Source organism: Trichomycterus rosablanca, chromosome 26, assembly GCF_030014385.1.
Source record: "Trichomycterus rosablanca isolate fTriRos1 chromosome 26, fTriRos1.hap1, whole genome shotgun sequence".
NCBI lineage: Eukaryota > Metazoa > Chordata > Actinopteri > Siluriformes > Trichomycteridae > Trichomycterus > Trichomycterus rosablanca.
Window position 1 is genome coordinate 1483573 of NC_086013.1, and position 23146 is coordinate 1506718.

Below are 23146 nucleotides of genomic sequence, written 5' to 3' on the forward strand. Positions count from 1 at the left end.
GACAAACACTGAAGCGACTTACTGAACAGTGTTAGTCTTGCTCTAATGTAAACACTAATGTATCGTTGTGGGCCAGTGATAGCTCAGTGGTTAAGGTACTGGACTAGTAAACAGAAGGTTGCTGGTTCAAGCCCCGCCACCACCAAGTTGCCACTGTTGGGTCCCTGAGCAAGGCCCTTGACCCTCGATTGCTCATCGTGTTCCGCTCATTGTGTAAGTCGCTTTGGATAAAAGCGTAAATGCTAAAGCAGGAAAGAGCCTTCCCCAAACTGCTGCCACAAACTTGGAAGCATGTTCAATATAAAAGTTTATTTTATTTATTTTATACACCTGTTAGCAGTAGGTGCAACTGAAAACCCATGACCTAAATAATTAGAAGGGTTAGAAGAAGTGTTCACATATTGTGCTTGTGTTTCACTAACTGCTTTCAACTGGTCAGGGCCACAGTGGGTTTGGTGACACTCTGGAAAACTGAGCACAAGGCAGCGCAACCCTGTATCTCGCTCACACGTGGGCAATTCAGAGCATCCAATCTACCCTCTGCATGTTTTTGGAATAGAAATGTTAGATGAGTACCCACGGAAAGAACATGCCAAACTTCCCACATAGAGTAACAAGATGTTAGGATTAAACCCTGGTTCCTGTGACCCTGGTGTTGTGTGGCATCACATATTTTGTGTACATGAGTCAGAATCAGGAGATTAAACACTGTGGTCGGATTGGGACGGAGCCCGGTGCTGGTGGGAGGAGCGGCGGTTGATAAATACCCTCGATCCGGCTGTTTCTTCCTGTTTTCCACACAGTGTTCGCAGAAGTGACGCTGAACAAACACTGTAATGGCGGAGTGGAAGCAGAAGTGTGATTCTAAGTGGCAGCTCGGAGCGAACGGCGTGCCGCTACCGGACGGACTGGACTGGAAAACCGTTTTTGAGAAAAAACCGTTGGGACGAAACTTGCTCGTGAACGCGGCTCCGCTCGGTAATGACGCAGCTGTGATCGTGTCAGGGTGGGAGCGGCTGTGCAGCATTCACTACCACTTGATTTTTCCGTGATTTAGGGTTTGCTGTGTGCTAGTTACTAACTTATTCTGTGTTTTTTTTATATAGCATTTCTGTTAGGTGTCTGAGCTTAAAGTTTGGACTTTATTTGAAGTTCATTTAAATTCAAACGTTTACACACTTGTTTGGGACATGTTTTTAATTTTGGCAGCTGTTTGTTTTCCTCTGTGACTAACCTATTGTTTTTTTCCCCTAAAACACGTTTTACAAGTTTTTCTCGTGTTTCCTAAAAAGTTGCTATATTTTGTGTCAAAATATACATACAGCAACTTTTATGATTTATTTAGTGGTGATTTCCACAGAACAACAGCCAAAGTCAACAAGAAAGCCAAACCCAAGATTTAAAAGGCATTTATAAACTTTGACTTTAGCTGTAGTTACACCTACCTTAAATATACACTGTTTCCCACTTTATCAGAACCATGTATCAGAGATATCAGAGTACAAGAGACATTCATTGTATGTTGACAGTTTATGATTGTAGCTCATCTTTTGCAACGTACAATGTACAGTTTACCACCCAATGGGTCAGTAAAACACTAATATAGGACCAGTCATTACCGTGTCTTAACATTAGCATGGTAATAACATAGTAGTAATGATAATAACATGGTGTGTGAGGTGCTGGCACAAGTGTATAAAGGTATAAGGTAACTGCTATTTATACTGTGAAAGTATTTTACAATGAACGTGTTCTAACTAAAAAAATCTAACTAAAATCTCCCTTATATAAACGTGTGCATCATTTCCACATAATTTAAGTTTACCAGTTAAAATGTATATTCTCCTAATGTCATTCATACCTGTGTGAATGTTTATTTTCCTAAAATTCTCTCCTGAATGTTTTGGTTAACAGGGGTAACTCATGATACACCACCGCCAGAGCGTGAGGTCACAGGAATCCCTCCGAACCCTGAACAGCCACCTCGGTTTGCACCAACAGGTAAAATCACCTGAAAGGGGTACAATCAACGTCTATGCAATTGTTGTTCACCTTTGACTGCTACCCTGGGCAGCTACCTATATCTAATACATCAAGGACCAAACCTGGCTATTCACACCAGCTTCCTTCTCCTCTGTGTCTCTACTTCAGGTGATTTTTCTGGTTGGAGCACCAGTACAGAAGTGTTACCGTTTGACACTAGCGGTATTCCTCCGGGCGTCGTGGTCTGCTATCTGCCACAGTTCAGGTGGGCAAAGTTTTGTGATCTCGAAGAAGAAATGATAAATTAAAAGCATTATTGCAGTCATAAGCATTATGCCATTACTATTAATCACAGAACTGGTTTATTTGGATTCTCTGTTTGGGTAAAAATGAAATCTTTGCTGTACTGTAGCTGTTAGCTGATAGTAATTTTGCGTCCTGATGTGGTGTTGATGTTTCTCCTCAGCTGGTTCACGTTGGAGCAGAAGGTTGACCTGAAGGCTGAAGGACTGTGGGATGAACTACTGGACAACTTCCAGCCGGACATCGCCATTGAGGACTGGTATGTTATGACAGCGTAGGTGCCGTTGGTTTGAAGGAAGTGAGTCGGTCAAAAACTCGGCGTGATTGAGACATCGTGAAACTTCTGCTTTAAGCAGTGAACAAGTATCTTCATGTTTAGCGCAGCTAACACACATCTGAGCGCAACCTAAAGCTGAGCTCAATTCGGTTTGAACAGTTTGGGGAAGGCTTTTTCTCGTTCCATCATGACTGAGCCCCTGTGCACAGGGTGAGGTTCATAAAGACGCGGTTTGAGACTTTGATCTTCTCGTCCAGCATCAGTGCCTGACCTCACAAAAAGGCACAAATTTCCACAACCGCACTCCATAATGTTGTCAATGCTTTTGAAATGGGATTACATTTTTTTATTTGTGTGTGTGTAGGTATGAAGAGAGTCAGCTCCATGACTCCATCTATCAACTCCATGTGAAGCTGCTAGCTGCTGATGGACAGACGGTCATTCAGGAACACAACTGCAGCCCCACGGAGAACCGGGAGAACTACTCACACACCTGGAAACAGGTTACTAACACACACACACACACACACACACACACACACACATCATTCTTATATACACATACACACAGTCATTTTATATACACATAAACACACACACACAATCATTCTTATATACACGTACATACACACACACACACAATCATGCACGCACAAACTCTTACACACAAGCACACACACAACGATACATACATCTTACATAAACACACACGTGCACATTTACATACTTACATTCACATATACGTACATGCACACACACTCACACACATTTCACTACAGGTTAATAACGTTACTTCTGTTTCAGCAGCGTCTAATTCATGCCAGACCCGATAGTTGTTCTTGGATTGTATCTGACCATCCAGTTATGGAATTAGGAGGTCATGCCATCAGTCGTGAATCAAACTATAGAGTTCTCGACCCAGCAGATTTTAATAGAGGTGTTCCAGTCACTGAGTCCCAAAAAAGAACAGTAACAGTAAGAACACTGTAATAAGTTGGGTGAGCTGTTGAAATTTAAAACCAAGCCTGGATCAAAACTCATCCCGCCTGTGAAGCATGCTGGAGGAAGCGACAGGCCTGTTTCTTTTTATTTGAAGCTTAACAGATAAGAAAGAAAGTGTGTCTCATGTTCTTGTGTTCGGGTGGTGGATCATTCTCGGTGCAGCACTGATACCAGCGTGTGGATGATGTGGTATTTCGTTTGTGTTCGCAGGTTTCTCACGTGTTCTCGGGTTACGGCCCCGGCGTGAGGTACGTTCACTTTCTTCACAAGGTGAAGAACCAGTTCATGGTGGAATTCTTCGACACCAAGTTTACCGGCAGCTCCGTCGTCATCAAAGCGACCAGATCCGGCCAATAATGATCAAGCCCAGTTTGGGGTGTTTTGTCAGTTATGTGTTGTTGGCTGATGTGGCTCTTATGAATTACTGCTTTACAAATAAACATTACAGCATACATGCATGAAAACAGCATGTTCCAAACTGTATTACACACTTTAATAAACCAAAGATTTCATCAACAAAACTTTAATATGTTCTGTCTGTTTATCCTTAAGTCTCTGTATGTCCTGGTTGTCAATGTGTTTTTCTGTGTTCCTATTTGGTACCAAACAAGAATCAAGTAAATCTGTTCCCATCATGCCTCTGTAATGGTCCAGATTAGGCCAAAGAAAATACAGGATGTTCCTAATGTCTGGACACATAGGCAAAATGCATATTTTATTTCATTAGAATATTAATCAATAACATCTTCAATGTGTTTCCATTATGTGTGATGTGATATGTATGTGTGTGTATTTTAGTAAACATACAGTTAGTTATAGTTAGTGATGTTTTCTATATGTCCAGACTTTAGGCTCCAGTGTCGCTGCATATATAGATATTTGTGTGTAAGTGCATCCGAGGACCTAAAGGTACAAATTGAAGGTTCTTAATTATTTAGAGATGGAATAAAAATCCAATAAATGAAGCCTGTTTTTGATGTCACGCCGTGTTTCAGCCACCAGGGAGCATCAGCATCACATTACAATCTACAATTTTAGTAATTTTAGTAAGTAATGTGAGCTCAGGTGAGTAAAGCGTTTATACCTACACAAACATACATACACAGTCATGCATGTAGACACTCGTACTCACAAGCACACATACAAGCATTCTTGTATACACATAAACACACACAAACACACAATCATGCACACACGCCGTGGTTCAGCCACCAGGGAGCATCAGCATCACATGGAACACAAGGAACAATTTTACCTCCAAGTAATGCGAGCTCAGGTGAGTGAAGCTTTTATACGTACACAAACATATATACATACATGCATGTAGACACTCGTACTCACAAGCACACACACAATCATTCTTATATACACATAAACACACAATCATTTATATATACACATAAACAATCATTTTTATATACACAAACACACACATACACAAACATTCTTATACATACACACACAATCATGCACACACGCCGTGTTTCAGCCACCAGAGAGCATCAGCATCACATGGAACACGAGGAACAATTTTACCTCCAAGAAATGTAAGTTCAGGTGACTGTGGGGTGTTTGGTGGGACCAGTTTGGCCCACATCAACAAAACAAACAAATAAATAAATACAATTGCGAGCAAAGATCTGAAGCAGTGACGCCACCAGTCTATGTATCAACTCCCAAAATGAATGCAGTGGGATAAACAAGAAGGTGCATGTTTTTTTTGGTTGGAGAACACTCTAAAGACGATAAAGAGTTCCAGCTCTGCATGAGAGTTGTAGATGGATAAACTTCTCAGTAAAGGAGAATGGTGCGTTTCCCCAACGATGTTGTTTCCATTTAATGCGAGAGTGTTTCCTTGCTCCTGAACCACCGCGATCCTGACCAGGATGACCACCTGGCGTGTGATTGGACACTGTTGTGAATCCAGCCACGCGCCGGAGGGCGGACGGAGCGCGCGCTCTGACGCATGTGCGCTCCTGCGCGTGTTCGGTGTCGCGCGCATTCAGGATGCTCTCAGACCAGCCGAGCGCTCACCGAGAGGAATGATCCTGAAGAACATCTACCATCCTGAGGAGACCAAGCTGAAGCCGTGTGACTGCAGCCATGAGTGAAGCGTTACCGTAAACACTCAGGTGAGAGAAGAGCGAGGAGGTTACAGAGCGGCTTTATTATTAATACAGGTGGATCCTCAGGTCTTCTGCACCACCCTTCTGCAGGTTCTAATGGGTTTAAGTTGATGGTATTTTGGTATGTTGTGTTTTATTGTGGGTTAATATTGTACAAATGTAGTGAACAAGTAGTGAAGCTCCAGTGAAGCTCCGTCTAAACTAGACAGCCATTATTGATGGCCAGAAGGATGTGGACACCTAACCATAAGCTTGTTCTGGACATTTCCTTCTCCAGGATCTTATACACATCATGTCATACAGGCAGCTGTAGCCTAGTGGTTAATGTACTGGACTAGTAATCAGAAGGTCACTGGTACAAGCCCCACCACTGCCAGGTTGCTGCTGTTGGGCCCTTGAGCAAGACCCTTAGGTGACATTATTTTACATGTTACATGTAAACCCACAACCTTCACCCCTTTAAAAAGGCATTCCACAAGATTTTGGAGTTCGTCTGTGGAAATTTGTGCCCACTTAGTCAGTTAGTTTGTGAGGCCAGGCACTGATGTTGGACTGGAAGGTTCAACTTCCAAGCAGCGCTCAAGTACATCCAGTTGAAGTCAGAACTCTCTGTGCAGGACGTCAAACTCTGTATTTTATGATTCTCACTTTGTGCACTGTGTTACCATCACGCTGGACCTGGAATGGTCTTTCCGCCGGCTGTAGTTAAGTTAAGGGCAGATCATAGATTTTATAGAATTAATGTAATAATTAGGGTGATGTCCACATACTTTCGGCCATGTAGTGTGTTAATAATTACATTACGCTGCAACCAATCTCCCAGTACTGCTGCTTCTTATTGAATTCATTATTTTGTTTACTAACTGTTCAGCGTCCCTGTGAGTCTAGGTCAGGGTGTCGATCCGTCACAGGTCGACAGGCGCTCACACTTTACTCACTCACGGCCGAGGGGGATTCGGGGCAGTCGGTCCATCTTCTGCATGTTTCTGTAAGGTGGGAGGATTTGGGGAGAACATGCACATCAAGGTGATTATAAATGCGGTCAAAGTCTCAGTCCAGTCGTGACTGATGGTCATTAAAAAGTAATCCACCTCATACAGTCGGGTTGACCTTTGAGATGGAACAAAATGTATATTTTTTTCCATTGGTTTAGCATTAGAGCGTTTAGCGTTATAGGATTCGTTTGTTCGTGACTTTAGGTCGATTTTCAAGACAATTTACCCCTCGCTGTCAATGTAATGATCATACCAGACCTTCACTAGTCATTGATTCACTCGTGCACTCATGCAAACAGACCTCATCTGTTCAAACGGTAATCTTAAATACATGCAAATCTACGTACAGTGTGTAACATCTCTATCTCTCTCTCACACACACACACACACACACACACACACATCGCTGGCAGGACGGTTAGCTTTCGTCACGTACAGTATCTGTAACCTGACTGCCTGGAACCTAAAACTCAGTGTGTGTTCTGCATGGACATCCCACCACTGTAGGGGGGCTATAGTATAACACACACACACACACACACACACACACACACACCACAACGGGGACCACTATCATTATACATTCATCCATTCATTCATTGTCTGTTTTACCACCACTTCTACCCAGGGGTCTGATTCACTGGGCGCAAGTCCATCACAGGGCAAACACACACACACACACACACACACACACACACACACACACACACACCTAAGGGAACTTTAGTATCTCCAATTAACCTGACTGCAGTAAATGCAAACAAGGTGGACTGCTCTTCTCACGCTAAATGACACTTGGTACAAGTAGTGTGGGTGTCACACAGCTCCAGGATCCTCAGGACCTGAGTTTGATCCTCACCTGCGCTCACATTACATTTACATTTTTGGCATTTAGCGGACGCTTTTATCCAAAGCGACCTACAGTACTGTGACAGTATACTGTCTGAGCAATTGAGGGTTAAGGACCTTGCTTAAGGGCCCAACCTTGGCAACCTGGCAGTGGTGGGGCTTGAACCAGTGGCCTTTCGATTACTAGTCCTGTACATTCACCGCTAGGCTACAACTGTCCTGGTCACTGTAAGTAAGGAGAAGATCATGAAGATCAAATCTAATGGATTGTTGCGCCATCCAGTGCACTATCCACCCCCGGTAGTGCCAGTCCCACTGTGACCCAGGTTAGTGGCACTAAATGGATTGGCATTAGCAGTGTTCCCTTGGTTCCCTTTGCCTTTATTTGCCAGCAGCTTACATCAGATAAACCACTCTGGACAGGTCATGAATAAATGACCTTTGCACTGCAGGCCTTTGTCTAAAACATCATTCGAGTAACCAATAAGCGGTAACCGTGGATCTGTGGTTAGGGTTGAGTACTAGTGACCAGAAGGTTATGAGGTCAAACCACCAGAACGTCACTTTCCTTCTGTTGTGCTTCACTACAGTAGCTACGGTGATGATCCCGGTCTGTACGTGCTATGTATGACTTGTGTAGGGGGGCGGGGCTGAGTTTTTATTTGTGAAAGTGGGCGTGGCTTATGTGTTACCTCTCCGCCGTACCCGAGGGTCATTAGTGGCTCACAGTTGTTAATGGTTAAATATCTAGTTCTGACCCTTGAGGACAGGTTAAGTGTATAGTGTTCCACCTGGAGCTGGAGAGCCATGCTGACCTTTAACCTTCTGATTTAAATGCCGCGGCGACGCCGTCAGGTTCGATTGTTCCCTGATTTACTCGTGCGATTTTGTCATTTAGAGTTTTCAGATACACACCATGCATTAAATATAAATGTGTATCTGTCGGCTGATTTGTGTGTTTGAGTAAGTGTGTGTGTGTGTGAGTGTGTGGGGGGTGGCTGTGTTATTGTCTTGCCCCGGTGCTGAATATTGCATAACGTTCTCGTCGTGGCGAAAGCCGGTTGAAGTTGAGACCGCGGCTCCTTCTAGGGTGACCGTATCAGTGTGTTCAGGTGAAAGTGGCAGGTGTAACACACACCGCTCGACCTGAGCTCACTCCATCTGACTCGCTGAGTGTGTGTGTGTGTGTGTGTGTGTGTGTGTGTGTTGGTTCATCATACTGCATTTAGCAGACGCCTTTATTCAAAGTGACTTTCAGTACTGTGACAGTAAACAGTCTGAGCAATTGAGGGGCCTTACTCAAGGGCCCAACAGCAGCAACCTGGCAGAGGTGGGGCTTGAACCAGTGACCTTCTGATTACTAGTCCAGTACCTTAATCACTAGGCTACAACTGTTTACACTTGTAAGAGACATGAATGTCATGGCAGTCTTTGGATTCCACTGATTTTTCTGTCACACTATATGGCCAAAAGTATTTGGACGCCTGATCATGAGCTTGTTGGATGTCCCGTTTCAGAAATTATCCAGGGTTAGAATCCACGGCAGTGCTATCAGCAGGTCGGGCGTCTACATACAGACAGGATTGGCTGGTCTGGGGAGGGGGTGGGGGTGCCTGAAGGAACCGGATCCGCTTAGACCCTGCCCAGCAGCATTAAATCACCCTAGCTCACTAACGCTGTTATCGGACAGTCGGGCTTCTACATACAGACACGAATGTGTTTAAGGCCATTGTGCCCTTTGATTCTGGCGAAACCAGACACACCGCAGCCCTGACCAGGATAAACCGTGGTACAAACATGAAAATGAAAGAGTGAAATGTATTAAAACGGGTTCACGTGTTACACGTTCACTGTTGTTGCTGAAAAATAGCAGCTAGTTAATATTTACATTTAATAAACCATCATCCTGACAAATTATGATATTATTGACTTATTAAATATATATAATTATATAATTATAATGTAATTAGACTGTAAACACGGTCCATAAAAGCACACGACCTCCGGCATGATGTGTTTATAACGTAAATCTGAAATCTTCCACCTACGAATTGAAGCGCTCGCCTTGTAAAGCGGGATAAACGCTGAAGTCCGACACCGCTGTTCCACGGCCAAGCTCCGATTAACCGGCCGCTCTAAATAACGTAACTTGATTTTACGGATACAGTCAAAGCCTGGCAAGAAACGAGCATGCTAATCAGATCTTACAGTGAAATGCGCACAGCTCGCTAACGCTGAAACGCTGAAACACACACACTCCGCCGGACCTCCTGCTGATGACCTCCGTCGCCTCGCGCCACGTGGGAGCAGAAATGCTCACGTACTGAATCACGTTTAATAATAATATCAGGTTTGTGTAGTTGAGCAATCCGGCCTACATAACTGACCGAGTTACTGTAAAGAAGATTGTGGGAACGGTGTGTGTGTGTGTGTGTGTGTGTGTGTGTGTGAGCGCTCGGCTGGCTCAGACGTCTAACACGTTAGCCTAGCTCGAGCCTCAGCGGTGCTATCGGTCTGGCCGGGCACTTAAAAGGCACAGTGAGCGCACACTGGCATGGACAGTGGAAGAATACAGAGGGAGTAGCGCGGTCCTCCGTACCTGCTGAGACTCTGGGAAATGAAGCGCTCCTTACTGTATATCTTTATCTACTGCTGTCTCCTGGTCAAGGCTGCTGTGGGTCTGGTGCCAGAGGTCACCCTGAGTGAGAAGCAGGAAACCCTGAGTGCTCGCTGGACCGGGTGCCAATCCATCACGGAACATCCCACACTCAAACCCACCGCGACCCTGACCAGGATAGTGGTGATAAAGCAGACAATGAATGAATGAATGTTAGTAATGAGTGTGTGTGTGTGTGTGTGTGTGTGTGTGGTCAGGGTTACCGCGGTGACACCGTCTCTGTCTTTCAGTGTTGACCATAAGTGATTGGCCAGATTGGTTTACACACCGGGCTCTGACAACTCGGCGGGAGTTAGCACCTTTCAACGGTTAATATTACACACACACACACACACACACACACACACACACACACACACACACACACACACTAGTATAGCAGGATTTCTGCTTCTTTATTTCTTTATTCTGACCTGAAGCACCTGTAGAGTTTTGAGATAGATGATAGATAGATACTTTATTGATCCCGAAATCAATAAAGTTGACTTTTGTTGTGCTTCTCTCATGAATCATTGATTGAGTGTTTTATTAATTATTAATTATTATTATATTAAATATCTGTACGAGTCTAAATTTAACCCCGTGTGATCCGTCCCTCATTCATCAGGACCGGCGGTGCGTTCACATGAATCTGAGCCGCCGACGCGGGAAATCAAACACATGAAACCCTCATTAAGTCACGAGGACAATGTAGATAATAACAGAGGCAGGGAGATTTATACAGCACCGGTCCTGTATACAGACTGTGTAGAGGAAGCAAAGTGGAATCACGACCAAACTGCAGGGAGTACTGACACTAAACAGACACCAGGGTAAATTAGTAAGAAAAGATTACATTTAAACTGCAGTTACACTTAAAGGGGGTGTGGCTTCTGTACCTGCCTAAGTGAAGTGGGTGTGGCCTATGTACCCATCAGTCCTAGTAAAGGGGGTGTGGCTTCTGCACTTGCCTAAGTGAAGTGGGTGTGGCCTATGTACCCATCAGTTCTAGTTAAGGGGGTGTGGCTTTGTACCTGCCTAAGTGATGTGGGTGTGGCCTATGTTTAGGTGCAGGTGTTTGTTTATGTGTGTGTGTGTGTGTGCGTGTTTAGGTGCAGGTGTGTGTTTATGTGTGTGTGTGTGTGTGTGTTTAGGTGTAGGTGGGTGTTTATGTGTGTGTGTTTAGGTGTAGGTGCAGGTGTGTGTGTTTAGGTGTAGGTGCAGGTGTGTGTGTTTAGGTGTAGGTGCAGGTGTGTGTGTTTAGGTGTAGGTGGGTGTTTATGTGTGTGTGTTTAGGTGTAGGTGCAGGTGTGTGTGTTTAAGTGTAGGTGCAGGTGTGTTTAGTTGTAGGTGCAGGTGTGTGTTTGAGTGTGTTTATGCGTTTGTGTGATTGTGTGTGTGTGTGTATGTGTGTGTGTGTGTGTGTGTGTGTGTGTGTGCCGTGGCTGGTGTAGGGTTGCCGGTAACCATAGCACAGCTTGGAAAGTGAAATCTATCTACCCATCGTGTGCTCATGCTCACTGTGTCAATCTCAACCACACACACACACACACACACACACACACACACACACCAAACCAAAACATTGCTTGTAATGTGATGAGAAATACACACATGATAACGAAAACCAACTGTAAATACGACAGAGTATAACTGGAACCTTAGTTAGGTTGGGCGGGGCTTCATGCATTTTATGGCGTGTGTGGGATACACCAAGAGAACAGCACAAGCCTGAATGCTTGACCATTCTTAATGAACCGGGTTCAGTGGCTTTGTTATGCTGAAATGTGTTTCAATATAAATCAGTACAAAGTTACTGAGCACCTGAGTAACAGGATGGAATACTATCTTGTTGGAGTGTTTTTTTCTAGGAAGACACGCCCAGATCCACAGTGAGTTATAGTGATGGATTTTTCCTCTCTGTCTGTCTGCAGCAGGAGAGTGTCCGTCTCCGAGTCCCCCCCACCCCCACTCCCCGGGGTCATGGCGGCCCCCGCGCTTGCGGCGCTCTTCGTGCTGTCGCTGTGTGCGCGCTCGTGCGTGTGCGGCCGCGTCGAGGGCAACAGTAGCGTGAAGCGTAGCTGTTTCGATAAGGTCCAGTGCGCCCCTGGGATTCTGCTTCCTGTCTGGCTTCCTCACGAGCCGCCGCTGCTCCAGCAGGTGATCCGCGCCACCATCTACTTCCTGTTTCTGCTCTACATGTTTCTGGGCGTGTCCATCATCGCAGACCGCTTCATGGCCGCCATCGAGGTCATCACCTCACAGGTACACACACACACACACTTTGTAGTTGGACCACATTGACCACATATATAACTGACCGGTGTGTGTGTGTGTGTGGTGCAGGAGAAGGAGGTGACCGTCACAGGTCCGAGCGGCGAGAAGACGGTGGCGACCGTGCGGATTTGGAACGAGACCGTATCCAACCTCACCCTCATGGCCCTGGGCTCTTCAGCTCCAGAAATCCTGCTGTCGGTTATAGAGGTACACACACACACACACACACACACACACACACAGAGCTTTGTTAACCTTTGAGTTGGATTTTCTGAGCGTCTCTCTGAGGAAAACTCATCCGTGACCTCCGTCCAGCTCCAGCTCGGTTCCCATCATCACCAGTCTGGTAAACGTTTGGTTATTTCCTTTTGTTTGTAGGTTTGCGGGCACGGCTTCGAATCGGGCGAGATCGGCCCCGGCACCATCGTGGGCAGCGCCGCCTTCAACATGTTTGTGATCATCGGGATCTGCGTGTTCGTGATCCCGGACGGTGAGGCGAGGAAGATCAAACACCTGCGCGTTTTCTTCATCACGTCCTTCTGGAGCATCTTCGCCTACATCTGGCTCCTCCTCATCCTCTCGGTCATCTCGCCGGGAGTCGTGCAGGTCTGTGGTGCTGACTGATTAGCTCTAAAGACGTGTTTGGCCATGCCTGAGGGAGGGGACATTTCCAATTCCCAATCTTGAATCCGCTCCTGTACATGTTTACCTTACTCTGTGTGTGTGTGTGTGTGTGTGTGTGTTGCAGGTGTGGGAAGCCCTGCTCACCCTGTTCTTCTTCCCCATATGTGTTCTGATGGCGTGGATCGCCGACCGCCGCCTCCTCGTCTACAAGTACCTGCACCGGCGCTACCGAGCCGACAAGCGACGCGGCATCATCGTGGAGACGGAGGGCGACCTGGCGCCCAATGGCATCGACATCATCCTGGAGGGGAAATACTGCGCCAATGCCAACGGTTCGCTCAGCGGCACCGCCAACAACGTGTCCGGCACAGAGGCGAAGAAAGAGCGCGAGCAGGAGCGAGAGGAGGTGACGAGAGAGCGGCCGAATATCAGTCGCTAAAATGTTGCATGAATGTTTCTGAAGCAGCTGGAGGATTTCAGTAGAGACGTGCTGGAGAAAGGTCGCGTTCTCCGAGGTCGAGCGATCTGAGCTAGATGTTCCTTAAATGTCGCAGAAGTTTCGCTACACGCTGCGAAAGTCCGAGAAATGTTTGTAAAACGTCCCTGACGATACTGATAAAGAAAGTTTACATTTATATTTTCAGCATTTAGGAGACGCTTTTATCCAAAGCAAATGCAGTCCTGTGACAGTATATTGTCCAAGCAATTAAGGGGTAAATGTCCTGTTCAAGGGTCCAACAGTGTCAACCTGGCAGAAGTGACCACTTAACCTTAACCACTAGGCTACAGCTGCCTGGTTAAAAACATGCACGAGGCAGAATTTATTCAAATTAATGCCAGAAAGTGAAAATGGACAGAACAAGCAAGATATGTGAAGAAAAAGATTTGATTGTGTTGTAAACACTTCATTCTTCTTCTTTTTCTCCAGAGATTAAAAAAATATCAATCATGCCGCTCAGGTGGCGCAGCGGTAAAACATGCTAGCACACCAGAGCTGGGATCTCGAACACACCGTATCGAATCTCAGCTCTGCCATCCGGCAGCGATTGGCTGTTGTTCAGGGTGCGATGAGCCGGACCAGGGTTCCTCATAACTGGTGCAATTACGACCTCTGCTGGCTGATCGATGAGGAGAGGAATAATGCTGATCAGGGTGTGACTCTCCGTACACAAGGCTGATCCGCATATGAACTTGCCTCATGCAGGTGAAATAAGGAAGTCGGTACTGAGCACGTGTCGGAGGGGGCGTGTGTCCGTTGCGAGGCTCTTCAGTCAGCAGTGGAGGGTTGTATCGGTAAAGATGAAGCGTAACGCAATCTGGGTAATTGGATACGACTAGATTAGAGAGGGAAAAAAAAGTTACAGAGATGCTTCTAAAATCTTCTGAGGTCTGAAAGTTGCTACGATGTTGATGAGGGTCGGACCCATGACGTTACTTTGTTTGGACAAAATAAGACAAAATGATTGTAATTTTTTGAGGCCGTCACTGAGACGTTCTCCTGCCTTGCTGCGCTGTTCCTAATAAAGTCCCCCCCCACCCCCACCCCACCCCCAGGTGATCCGGATGCTGCGTGACCTGCGTCAGAAACACCCGGACAAAGACCTGGACCAGCTGATCGAGATGGCCAACTACTCCAACCTGCAGAAGCAGCGCAAGAGCCGTGCGTTCTACCGCGTACAGGCCACGCGCATGATCATCGGGGCGGGGAACGTGCTGAAGAAGCACGCGGCGGCCGAACAGGCCAAGCGTTCGACCCCGTCCGGTGGCGGCCCCGAAGAGCTGCTGGCGTTCGAGCAGGAACGTTACCGCTGCATGGAGAACTGCGGGGAGCTGAGCGTGTGGGTCACGCTGCGGGGGGGCGGCGGCTCCGGGACCTTCCATGTCGACTACAGGACGGACGACGGGACGGCCAAAGCGGGCGTGGATTACAGCCACTGCGAGGGGACGCTGGAGTTCCAGCCCGGAGAGACACGCCAGGAGATAAAGGTAGAGACAGGCCGGGACCGTTAGATGTTCTATTCCTGTCCAAAAGGGATCCATAGCCAAAAGTATGTGGACACCCTTTTAATTACTGACTTACTTCTAACTTTGTGGCAACAGTTTGGTGACAGTAGTGGCACAGTGGGATATTTCGCTAGCACACCAGCTCTGGGTCTCTCAGCTCTGCTACCGGTCGGTTGGGCACCCCTAGTGGACACAATTGGCCAGTAAAGTCTGCTGGGTGGGAAGAGATGGGACTAAAAAGTGGGCGGGTTCTTGGAGGCTGTGTAAGGACCCTGGTAAGTAGCCCGAGGTGCCTGTACAGAAGTGGAGGAACGTAGAGATCAGCGCATGACTCTCCCTGTGCGAGACCGACCCCACGGAGGGAACGCCCACGTGTCAGAGAGAGGGCATGTCAGGCAAATATACCCTTCTCAGAACTGGCTATGACTAAACTGGGGAGAAAAAGGGAGAAAATGCAGAAATAAAGTAGTTAAGCTGAACCGTTGGGATGAATTAGGATGCTGACTGTGAACCAGGCCCTGTGATATCCGGACCAGCACAGGCGTTGGTTTGAATAGATGTTCACAGTTTGTTTGATTTGTCTCCAGATCGGGATCATAGACGACGACGTCTTCGAGGAGGACGAGCATTTCTTCGTGCGCCTCTCGAACCCGCGCGCCTCCGGGCCGGGAGACGGCGGCGGGACGGCGCCTCGCTTGGCGGACCCGTCGGTCGCCACGGTTACCATCCTAGACGACGACCACGCCGGCGTCTTCTCCTTCGGCCGGCGAGAGCTGGTCGTCGCCGAGTGTTCGGGTGCGGTCGAGGTGACGGTCACCCGGGAGACGGGCATCCGGGGCGCGGTGGTCATCCCGTATCACACCGAGGACGGGACGGCGCGCGGCGGAGTCGACTACCAACACGCGCAGGGGGAGGTGGAGTTCGGCGACGAGGAGAGCAGGTACACACACACACACACACGGGACTGAGCCAAATCAAAGAAATAAAACGTCTGGCCAAAAGTATGTGGACATTCATTTGACCTTGCTCCTCCCTCCCCTTTGTGGCTATAACAGCCTCCGCTCTTCTGGCAAGGCGTTCCACATAATTTTGGAGTGTATCTGTGGAAATTTGTTCCCATTCTGTCAGAAGAGCAACTCAGGGGCAGATCTTCTGTCCTTTTGGTGCATTATATAAACAAACCTTGTCTCAAAACAAAAGTGGACGTATCAGGTTGCCAGGTCCTTAGTATTTCTGACAAATTGATTTGCTTGGTAATGACAGTGGATGGCACAGCTGCTTGGTGGGTAACACTGTCTCCTCACAGCAAGAAGGTCATGGGTTCGATTCCCAGGTAGATCTGTCTGGGTCCCGTTAGGCGTCGTCACAGCGGATCGTTCGCCCGCGTGTTCGCCCATCCTGACTCAACCCTCCAATTAATCCGGGCTTGGGACCTGCACTGAGGGTGCACCAATATGTGCCCCCTTTTTCCCAACGGCTAGGTAGACGCAATGCCATGTGCCTTCTGTATTTGTAGGCCCAGGCTGGGATTCGAACTCAGTAGTTGGTTTGGATGATGAGCTACAGCTTTAATAAACTAAACACTGATGCTGGACGCAACATGAGCACGGATTGATGGTTGGTGCACGTTATCTAACACACACTATCTTACTGCGGATTTATTTTGAATGCTTTGTGTAGAGGTGTGTGTGTGTGTGTGTGTGTGTGTGTTTTATTGATGCCGTAGCGTCTCGTGTTGGTCAGATCTTCTTCCCATTAAAGATGCAGGCAGTGAAAGCAGCTTCCCTCAGTAAGAGTCATTAGAGGACAGTAGAAAGCGGCTTCAGAAGTCATTCAGCATCCAGCTCGTTTAGAAGCCGGGGGCCAGAGCGCAGGGTCAGACAGAGAGCCCGGAGGGTTAAGGGCCTCGCTCAAGGGCCCAACAGTTGTGTATTCCTCACCCAGCAGATTTTTTCTTTTACTTTTTTTTGTTTTTTGAGAAATTAGTTTGACTGCGGTGACACTCGTGTCCCTGTCAAGTGTGTGTACGCTTTCGACTTTAACAGTGTGTGTGTGTGTGTGTGTGTGTGTGTCTGTTTAAATTATTCACAGGCTGTAATCAAGTATTGATGCCGCTTTAGCCTGGACGTGATTTAGGCGGCAGGGCGTGTGTTAATATTTCAGGGGTTACGCTCAAAGGAAATAAGCACTTGTCTTTCTTTGCTCTGTGTGTGCGTGTGTGTGTGTGTGTGTGTGTGTGTGTGTGTGTGTGTGTAGTAAGACATTACAGGTACAAATCATCAACATTCAGGAATATGAGAAGCGAGAAAACTTCTACATCGTGCTCGAAGAACCTCGGTGGCTCAAAAGAGAAACTTCAGGTTGGTGTGTGTGTGTGTGTGTGTGTGTGTGTGTGTATTTATGTAATCATGTGTGTGTGTGTCTGAGTGATTTAACTGGTTTGCGCATCATGTTGCAGTCTGCAACCTTTTATTCACCCCACTGTCACACACACACACACACACACACACGCACACTGATTTTGATACTAGCATTAAATTGGTCAAATGTGGGCACTCAGGTGGCGCAGTGGTGTGCCACTCAAGCCCACCACCTCTGAGACCTGGGTTCAAATCCCAGAGGTGCTATCGGCAGGCCGGGCGTCTACACAGACATGACTGGCCGATGGTTTGGCACTCTGTCCAGGGAGTCTAGTGTTCCGTCCAGTGATTCCCGGGGGATCCGGGCCTGCTGCGACCCTGACCAGGATAAAGCGATTGATGATGGAAATGCAATCAATTAATAACTCAACAGCTGTAGAACCAAATCAAGCCTTTGGCCAAAAGTATGTGGACACCTAGGCATGAGCTTGTTGGACAGAGTTTGTGGCTATAACAGCCTCCGCTCTTCTGGGAAATTTGGAGTGTATCTGTGGAAATTTGTGCCCATTCTGTCAGAAGAGCATTTCTGAGGTCAGGTGCTGATTTAGGATGAGAAGGCCTGGCCTGAGTTTGATGTTCGAATCTAATTCATCCCAAAAAAACAGGAACACATCACTCGGCCCTAGGTGGAGCTGAAACACCTCCTAATCATTAGAAGTGGCGTCCACATACTTTTGGCCGTCCGGTGTCGGTACCAAAATCTGCCCGTTTGATGAAGTAAGGATTTTCTTTATTCTGTCTCAGGTTCTCCCTCCACCGAGGGCGAAGAGGCGAGAAAAATCGCTGAGAGGGGAAAACCGGTCCTGGGAGAGTACAGCAAACTGGAGGTCATCATCGAAGAGAGCATGGCCTTCAAAGTACACACACACACACCAAAAATACACCCTGTGTGTGTTGTTCTAACAGTGTGTGTGTGTCAGTATTGTATATGTTGTAACACTGTGTGTGAGCGTGTGTGTGTGTGTGTGTGTACAGGTCAGTATTGTATGTGTTGTTCTCTGTGTGTGTGTGTGTGTGTGTGTGTGTACAAGTCAGTATTGTATGTGTTGTTCTCTGTGTGTGTGTGTGTGTACAATTCAGTATTGTATGTGTTGCTGTGTGTGTGTGTGTGTGTGTGTGTGTACAGGTCAGTACTGTATGTGTTGTTCTCTGTGTGTGTGTGTGTGTGTGTGTGTGTGTACAGGTCAGTACTGTATGTGTTGTTCTCTGTGTGTGTGTGTGTGTGTGTGTGTACAAGTCAGTATTGTATGTGTTGTTCTCTGTGTGTGTGTGTGTGTGTGTGTGTGTACAAGTCAGTATTGTATGTGTTGTTCTCTGTGTGTGTGTGTGTGTGTGTGTGTGTGTACAGGTCAGTATTGTATGTGTTCTCTGTGTGTGTGTGTGTGTGTGTGTGTGTGTGTGTGTACAAGTCAGTATTGTATGTGTTGTTCTCTCTGTGTGTGTGTGTGTGTGTGTGTACAGGTCAGTATTGTATGTGTTGTTCTCTGTGTGTGTGTGTGTGTGTACAAGTCAGTATTGTATGTGTTGTTCTCTGTGTGTGTGTGTGTGTGTGTGTGTGTGTACAAGTCAGTATTGTATGTGTTGTTCTCTGTGTGTGTGTGTGTGTGTGTGTGTGTACAGGTCAGTATTGTATGTGTTGTTCTCTCTGTGTGTGTGTGTGTGTGTGTACAAGTCAGTATTGTATGTGTTGTTCTATCTGTGTGTGTGTGTGTGTGTGTGTACAGGTCAGTATTGTATGTGTTGTTCTCTGTGTGTGTGTGTGTGTGTGTGTGTGTGTGTACAAGTCAGTATTGTATGTGTTGTTCTCTGTGTGTGTGTGTGTGTGTGTGTGTGTACAAGTCAGTATTGTATGTGTTGTTCTCTGTGTGTGTGTGTGTGTGTGTGTGTGTACAAGTCAGTATTGTATGTGTTGTTCTCTCTGTGTGTGTGTGTGTGTGTGTGTGTGTACAAGTCAGTATTGTATGTGTTGTTCTCTGTGTGTGTGTGTGTGTGTGTGAGTGTGTGTGTACAAGTCAGTATTGTATGTGTTGTTCTCTGTGTGTGTGTGTGTGTGTACAGGTCAGTATTGTATGTGTTGTTCTCTCTCTGTGTGTGTGTGTGTGTGTGTGTGTGTACAAGTCAGTATTGTATGTGTTGTTCTCTCTGTGTGTGTGTGTGTGTGTGTGTGTACAAGTCAGTATTGTATGTGTTGTTCTCTGTGTGTGTGTGTGTGTGTGTGTGTGTGTACAGGTCAGTATTGTATGTGTTGTTCTCTGTGTGTGTGTGTGTGTGTGTGTACAGGTCAGTATTGTATGTGTTGTTCTCTGTGTGTGTGTGTGTGTGTGTGTGTGTGTACAGGTCAGTATTGTATGTGTTGTTCTCTGTGAGTGTGTGTGTGTGTGTGTACAGGTCAGTATTGTATGTGTTGTTCTCTGTGTGTGTGTGTGTGTGTGTGTGTGTGTACAGGTCAGTATTGTATGTGTTCTCTGTGTGTGTGTGTGTGTACAGGTCAGTATTGTATGTGTTGTTCTCTGTGTGTGTGTGTGTGTGTGTGTGTGTGTACAGGTCAGTATTGTATGTGTTGTTCTCTGTGTGTGTGTGTGTGTGTACAGGTCAGTATTGTATGTGTTGTTCTCTCTGTGTGTGTGTGTGTGTGTGTGTGTGTGTGTGTGTGTACAGGTCAGTATTGTATGTGTTGTTCTCTGTGTGTGTGTGTGTGTGTGTGTGTGTGTGTGTGTGTGTGTACAGGTCAGTACTGTATGATATTTTAACACTGACCCCTCCCTCCCCCACAGATTCGACAGGGAATGGCCCCCAACGGCGCCTTAGATTCGGTACCGAAGGCTCCGCCCCTCCGCATGAGACCTGCTCTTCGAGTGGTCAGAACTCTTCATCGCTCTTTTTGATTGGATGCTTTCACATCTCGCCCGAGTCCACGGGACTCTGTGATTAGTGGACTGTGGAATCAAAGCACCAACCAATCAGAGTGGCCTGGGTTTGATGGGACTGTGGTGATTGACCAATCAGATTTCTTTCTTTCTGTCTGAAATGATGAAAGTCATTTCTGTTCCTGCTGATCTACCTGCTTCCTTCCTGTCACCTCGTCCTGATTTTACTCGCGAGTGTGAGTGTGAGTGTGTGTGTGAGTGTGTGTGTGTGTGTGTGTGATCCTGATTTTACTGAAAACCAGGGAGTCCAGGATTAACAAGCTGTCCCTGCTCTAAGCTTGTTCGACTGTGGACAGTGTCGCTTGTGTCTTTGGAAAACAGTTTGAGTTTCCATCCTGACTGCTTTATTTGACCAGCCCTGTTTGTACGGGCACAGAGACGTCTGCTGTAATCACTTATAATCACTAATGAGAGCTCACACATAGCGTGGCTCGTACCTTAGTTCTTTTGAAGCAAAACCTTGAGCTCTGTTGTCAGGAAGACCAAATGAGAACATGCTAAACTCGACACAAAACCTGAACCAGTATGTTGGAGCTGTGCAGCACCGTCATTACCTGCTGCGTCGATCCTGCTCTTGTTGATCCTGAGCTGCCTGTTAGTCAGCATAAACTGAATGTGTGTAGAATAAATGAGTTAGTGTGTGTTATTTCTTACACTCTCTCTGTGTGTATGTGTGTGTGTGTGTGTGTGTGTGTGTGTGTGTGTGTGTGTGTGTGTGTGTGTGTGAGTAGAAAACTGTAGATCGTCTGCTGAAGGACACCAACATTGCTGAGGTGATCGGTACACACTCCTGGAGGGAGCAGTTCATCGAGGCTGTTACTGTTAGTGCAGGTACACAGTGTGTGATTGTGTGTGTGTGCCATTGTGTGTGTGTGTGTACATATTTAGTATGTGTGTGTGTGTGTGTACATGAGTATGAGAGCTTATATTGTGTGTGGGGGGTTGTGATTGTGTCTGTATACACATATATATGTGCAGTGTGTGTGTGTGTGTTTGTATGTGTGTATTAGTTTTTATATGTTTGTGTGTATGCATCCATTCAGTGTGTGTAGGTGCATGTGTATATAGTGTGTGTGTAAGTATATATGTAGTGTGTGTAGGTGTTTGTATGTGTGTATAAGTTTGTATATAGTGTGTGTGTGTATGTATACATTCAGTGTGTGTAGGTGCATGTGTATATAGTGTGTGTGTAAGTATATATGTAGTGTGTGTAGGTGTTTGTATGTGTGTATAAGTTTGTATATAGTGTGTGTGTGTGTATGTATCCATTCAGTGTGTGTAGGTGCATGTGTATATTGTGTGTGTGTGTGTTTGGGAGTGATTGTTACCCCCCGCCGGTGAGACGTGACCGAACTCCAGCTCTGAACGCTCTGTGCGTCCCGTACAGGCGAGGGCGAAGAGGGTGACGGCGACGAGCCGCGGCGACCGTCCGGCTGTGATTACTTCATGCATGTGATGACGGTGTTTTGGAAGGTGCTGTTTGCCTTCGTCCCGCCGACCGAATACTGGAACGGCTGGGCGTGCTTCATAGTGTGCATCCTGGTCATTGGCCTACTCACCGCCATCATCGGAGACCTGGCGTCTCATTTCGGCTGCACCGTGGGACTGAGAGACACCGTCACCGCCGTGGTGTTCGTCGCTCTTGGCACCTCCATTCCAGGTCAGTGTGTTCTAGTGGAGCTTTGTTGCTAGGTAACAAATAAATATAAATATGGATCAGCGTCATTGACTGTAACCTGTCTGTAACATCTGTCACCTCTGTAACCTGTCTGTAACATCTGTCACCTCTGTACCCTGTGTATAACACATCTGTAACCAGTCTGTAACACATCTGTAAGCTCTATAGACGTCTATAGCCTGTCTGTGACACATTTGTAACCTCTGCAACCTGTCTCTAATAAACTCCTTAATCCTTAATCCTGCCACCTTTCTCACCTCTGTAACCTGTTTTAACCATCCAGGCTCTGCTTCTTATAGTAACCATCGCCCCCCAGTGGCCAAACGGAACATCATTTCTATCACTAACATCACTGAATTACTACAGGATTCTTTAAATATTTGCTATTTATTTCTCCCTAAATTCATACATTTAAATAAACCACCTCTTTTGTTTCCTTCTCTCCCTCGCTTTCTCTTTCCCAGACACCTTTGCGAGTAAAGTCGCCGCAGTTCAGGATCAGTACGCCGACGCCTCTGTAGGAAACGTAACCGGTAGCAACGCGGTCAACGTCTTCCTGGGGATCGGCGTGGCCTGGTCCATCTCGGCCATATACTGGGAGGTCCAGGGACAGACTTTCAAGGTGGATCCCGGCTCGCTGGCCTTTTCCGTCACGCTCTTTACCATCTTCGCCTTGATCATCATCGCCGTGCTCATGCTACGGCGCCGGCCCTCGGTGGGCGGAGAACTGGGCGGACCCAAAACCATCAAGATCCTCACATCCATGCTGTTCGTGGGCCTGTGGCTCCTGTACATCACTTTCTCCAGCCTGGAGGCGTACTGTCACATCAAGGGCTTCTGAAAAGCTCAGACTCACATACACAGTTTATTTATGCACAAGTGAATTCAATTTGCATTTAAACAGAAACAAGGAAACTGGGAGAATGGCAATCAAAGAGAATATTTTGAAACACTTCAAGATTTAGAATTAATTCTACTTTTATCAGCTTTGCAAATTTAAATAAATGTTCCTTAATTTTTGACAG

The 23146-nt window shown here is 46.6% G+C and overlaps 2 protein-coding genes across 8 annotated transcripts; both read left to right on the forward strand.

Moving 5' to 3' along the window:
• Positions 1 to 755: 755 nt before the first annotated feature.
• nccrp1 (P1, F-box associated domain containing) lies at positions 756 to 4086 on the forward strand. The gene is made up of 6 exons (XM_062988378.1): positions 756 to 978; positions 1915 to 2001; positions 2152 to 2248; positions 2450 to 2545; positions 2928 to 3066; positions 3776 to 4086. The coding sequence occupies exons 1-6, from the start codon at positions 837 to 839 to the stop codon at positions 3920 to 3922; spliced, it is 708 nt and encodes a 235-aa protein (XP_062844448.1). The 5' UTR covers positions 756 to 836; the 3' UTR covers positions 3923 to 4086.
• An 8131-nt stretch (positions 4087 to 12217) lies between these two features.
• slc8a2a (solute carrier family 8 member 2a) lies at positions 12218 to 23035 on the forward strand. Of its 7 annotated transcripts, none has more exons than XM_062988354.1 (11): positions 12218 to 12456; positions 12538 to 12675; positions 12847 to 13074; positions 13217 to 13498; positions 14647 to 15078; positions 15684 to 16036; positions 17353 to 17486; positions 18261 to 18373; positions 21175 to 21274; positions 21831 to 22103; positions 22586 to 23035. In XM_062988354.1, exons 1-11 carry the CDS (start codon positions 12391 to 12393, stop codon positions 22960 to 22962), a joined length of 2496 nt encoding a protein of 831 aa, XP_062844424.1. In that variant the 5' UTR covers positions 12218 to 12390; the 3' UTR covers positions 22963 to 23035. The 7 variants fall into 7 exon arrangements, with proteins under 7 accessions (XP_062844424.1, XP_062844420.1, XP_062844422.1 ...); XM_062988350.1 differs by having other exon boundaries at positions 17353 to 17472; positions 18235 to 18373; XM_062988352.1 differs by having other exon boundaries at positions 17353 to 17470; positions 18239 to 18373.
• Positions 23036 to 23146: the final 111 nt, after the last annotated feature.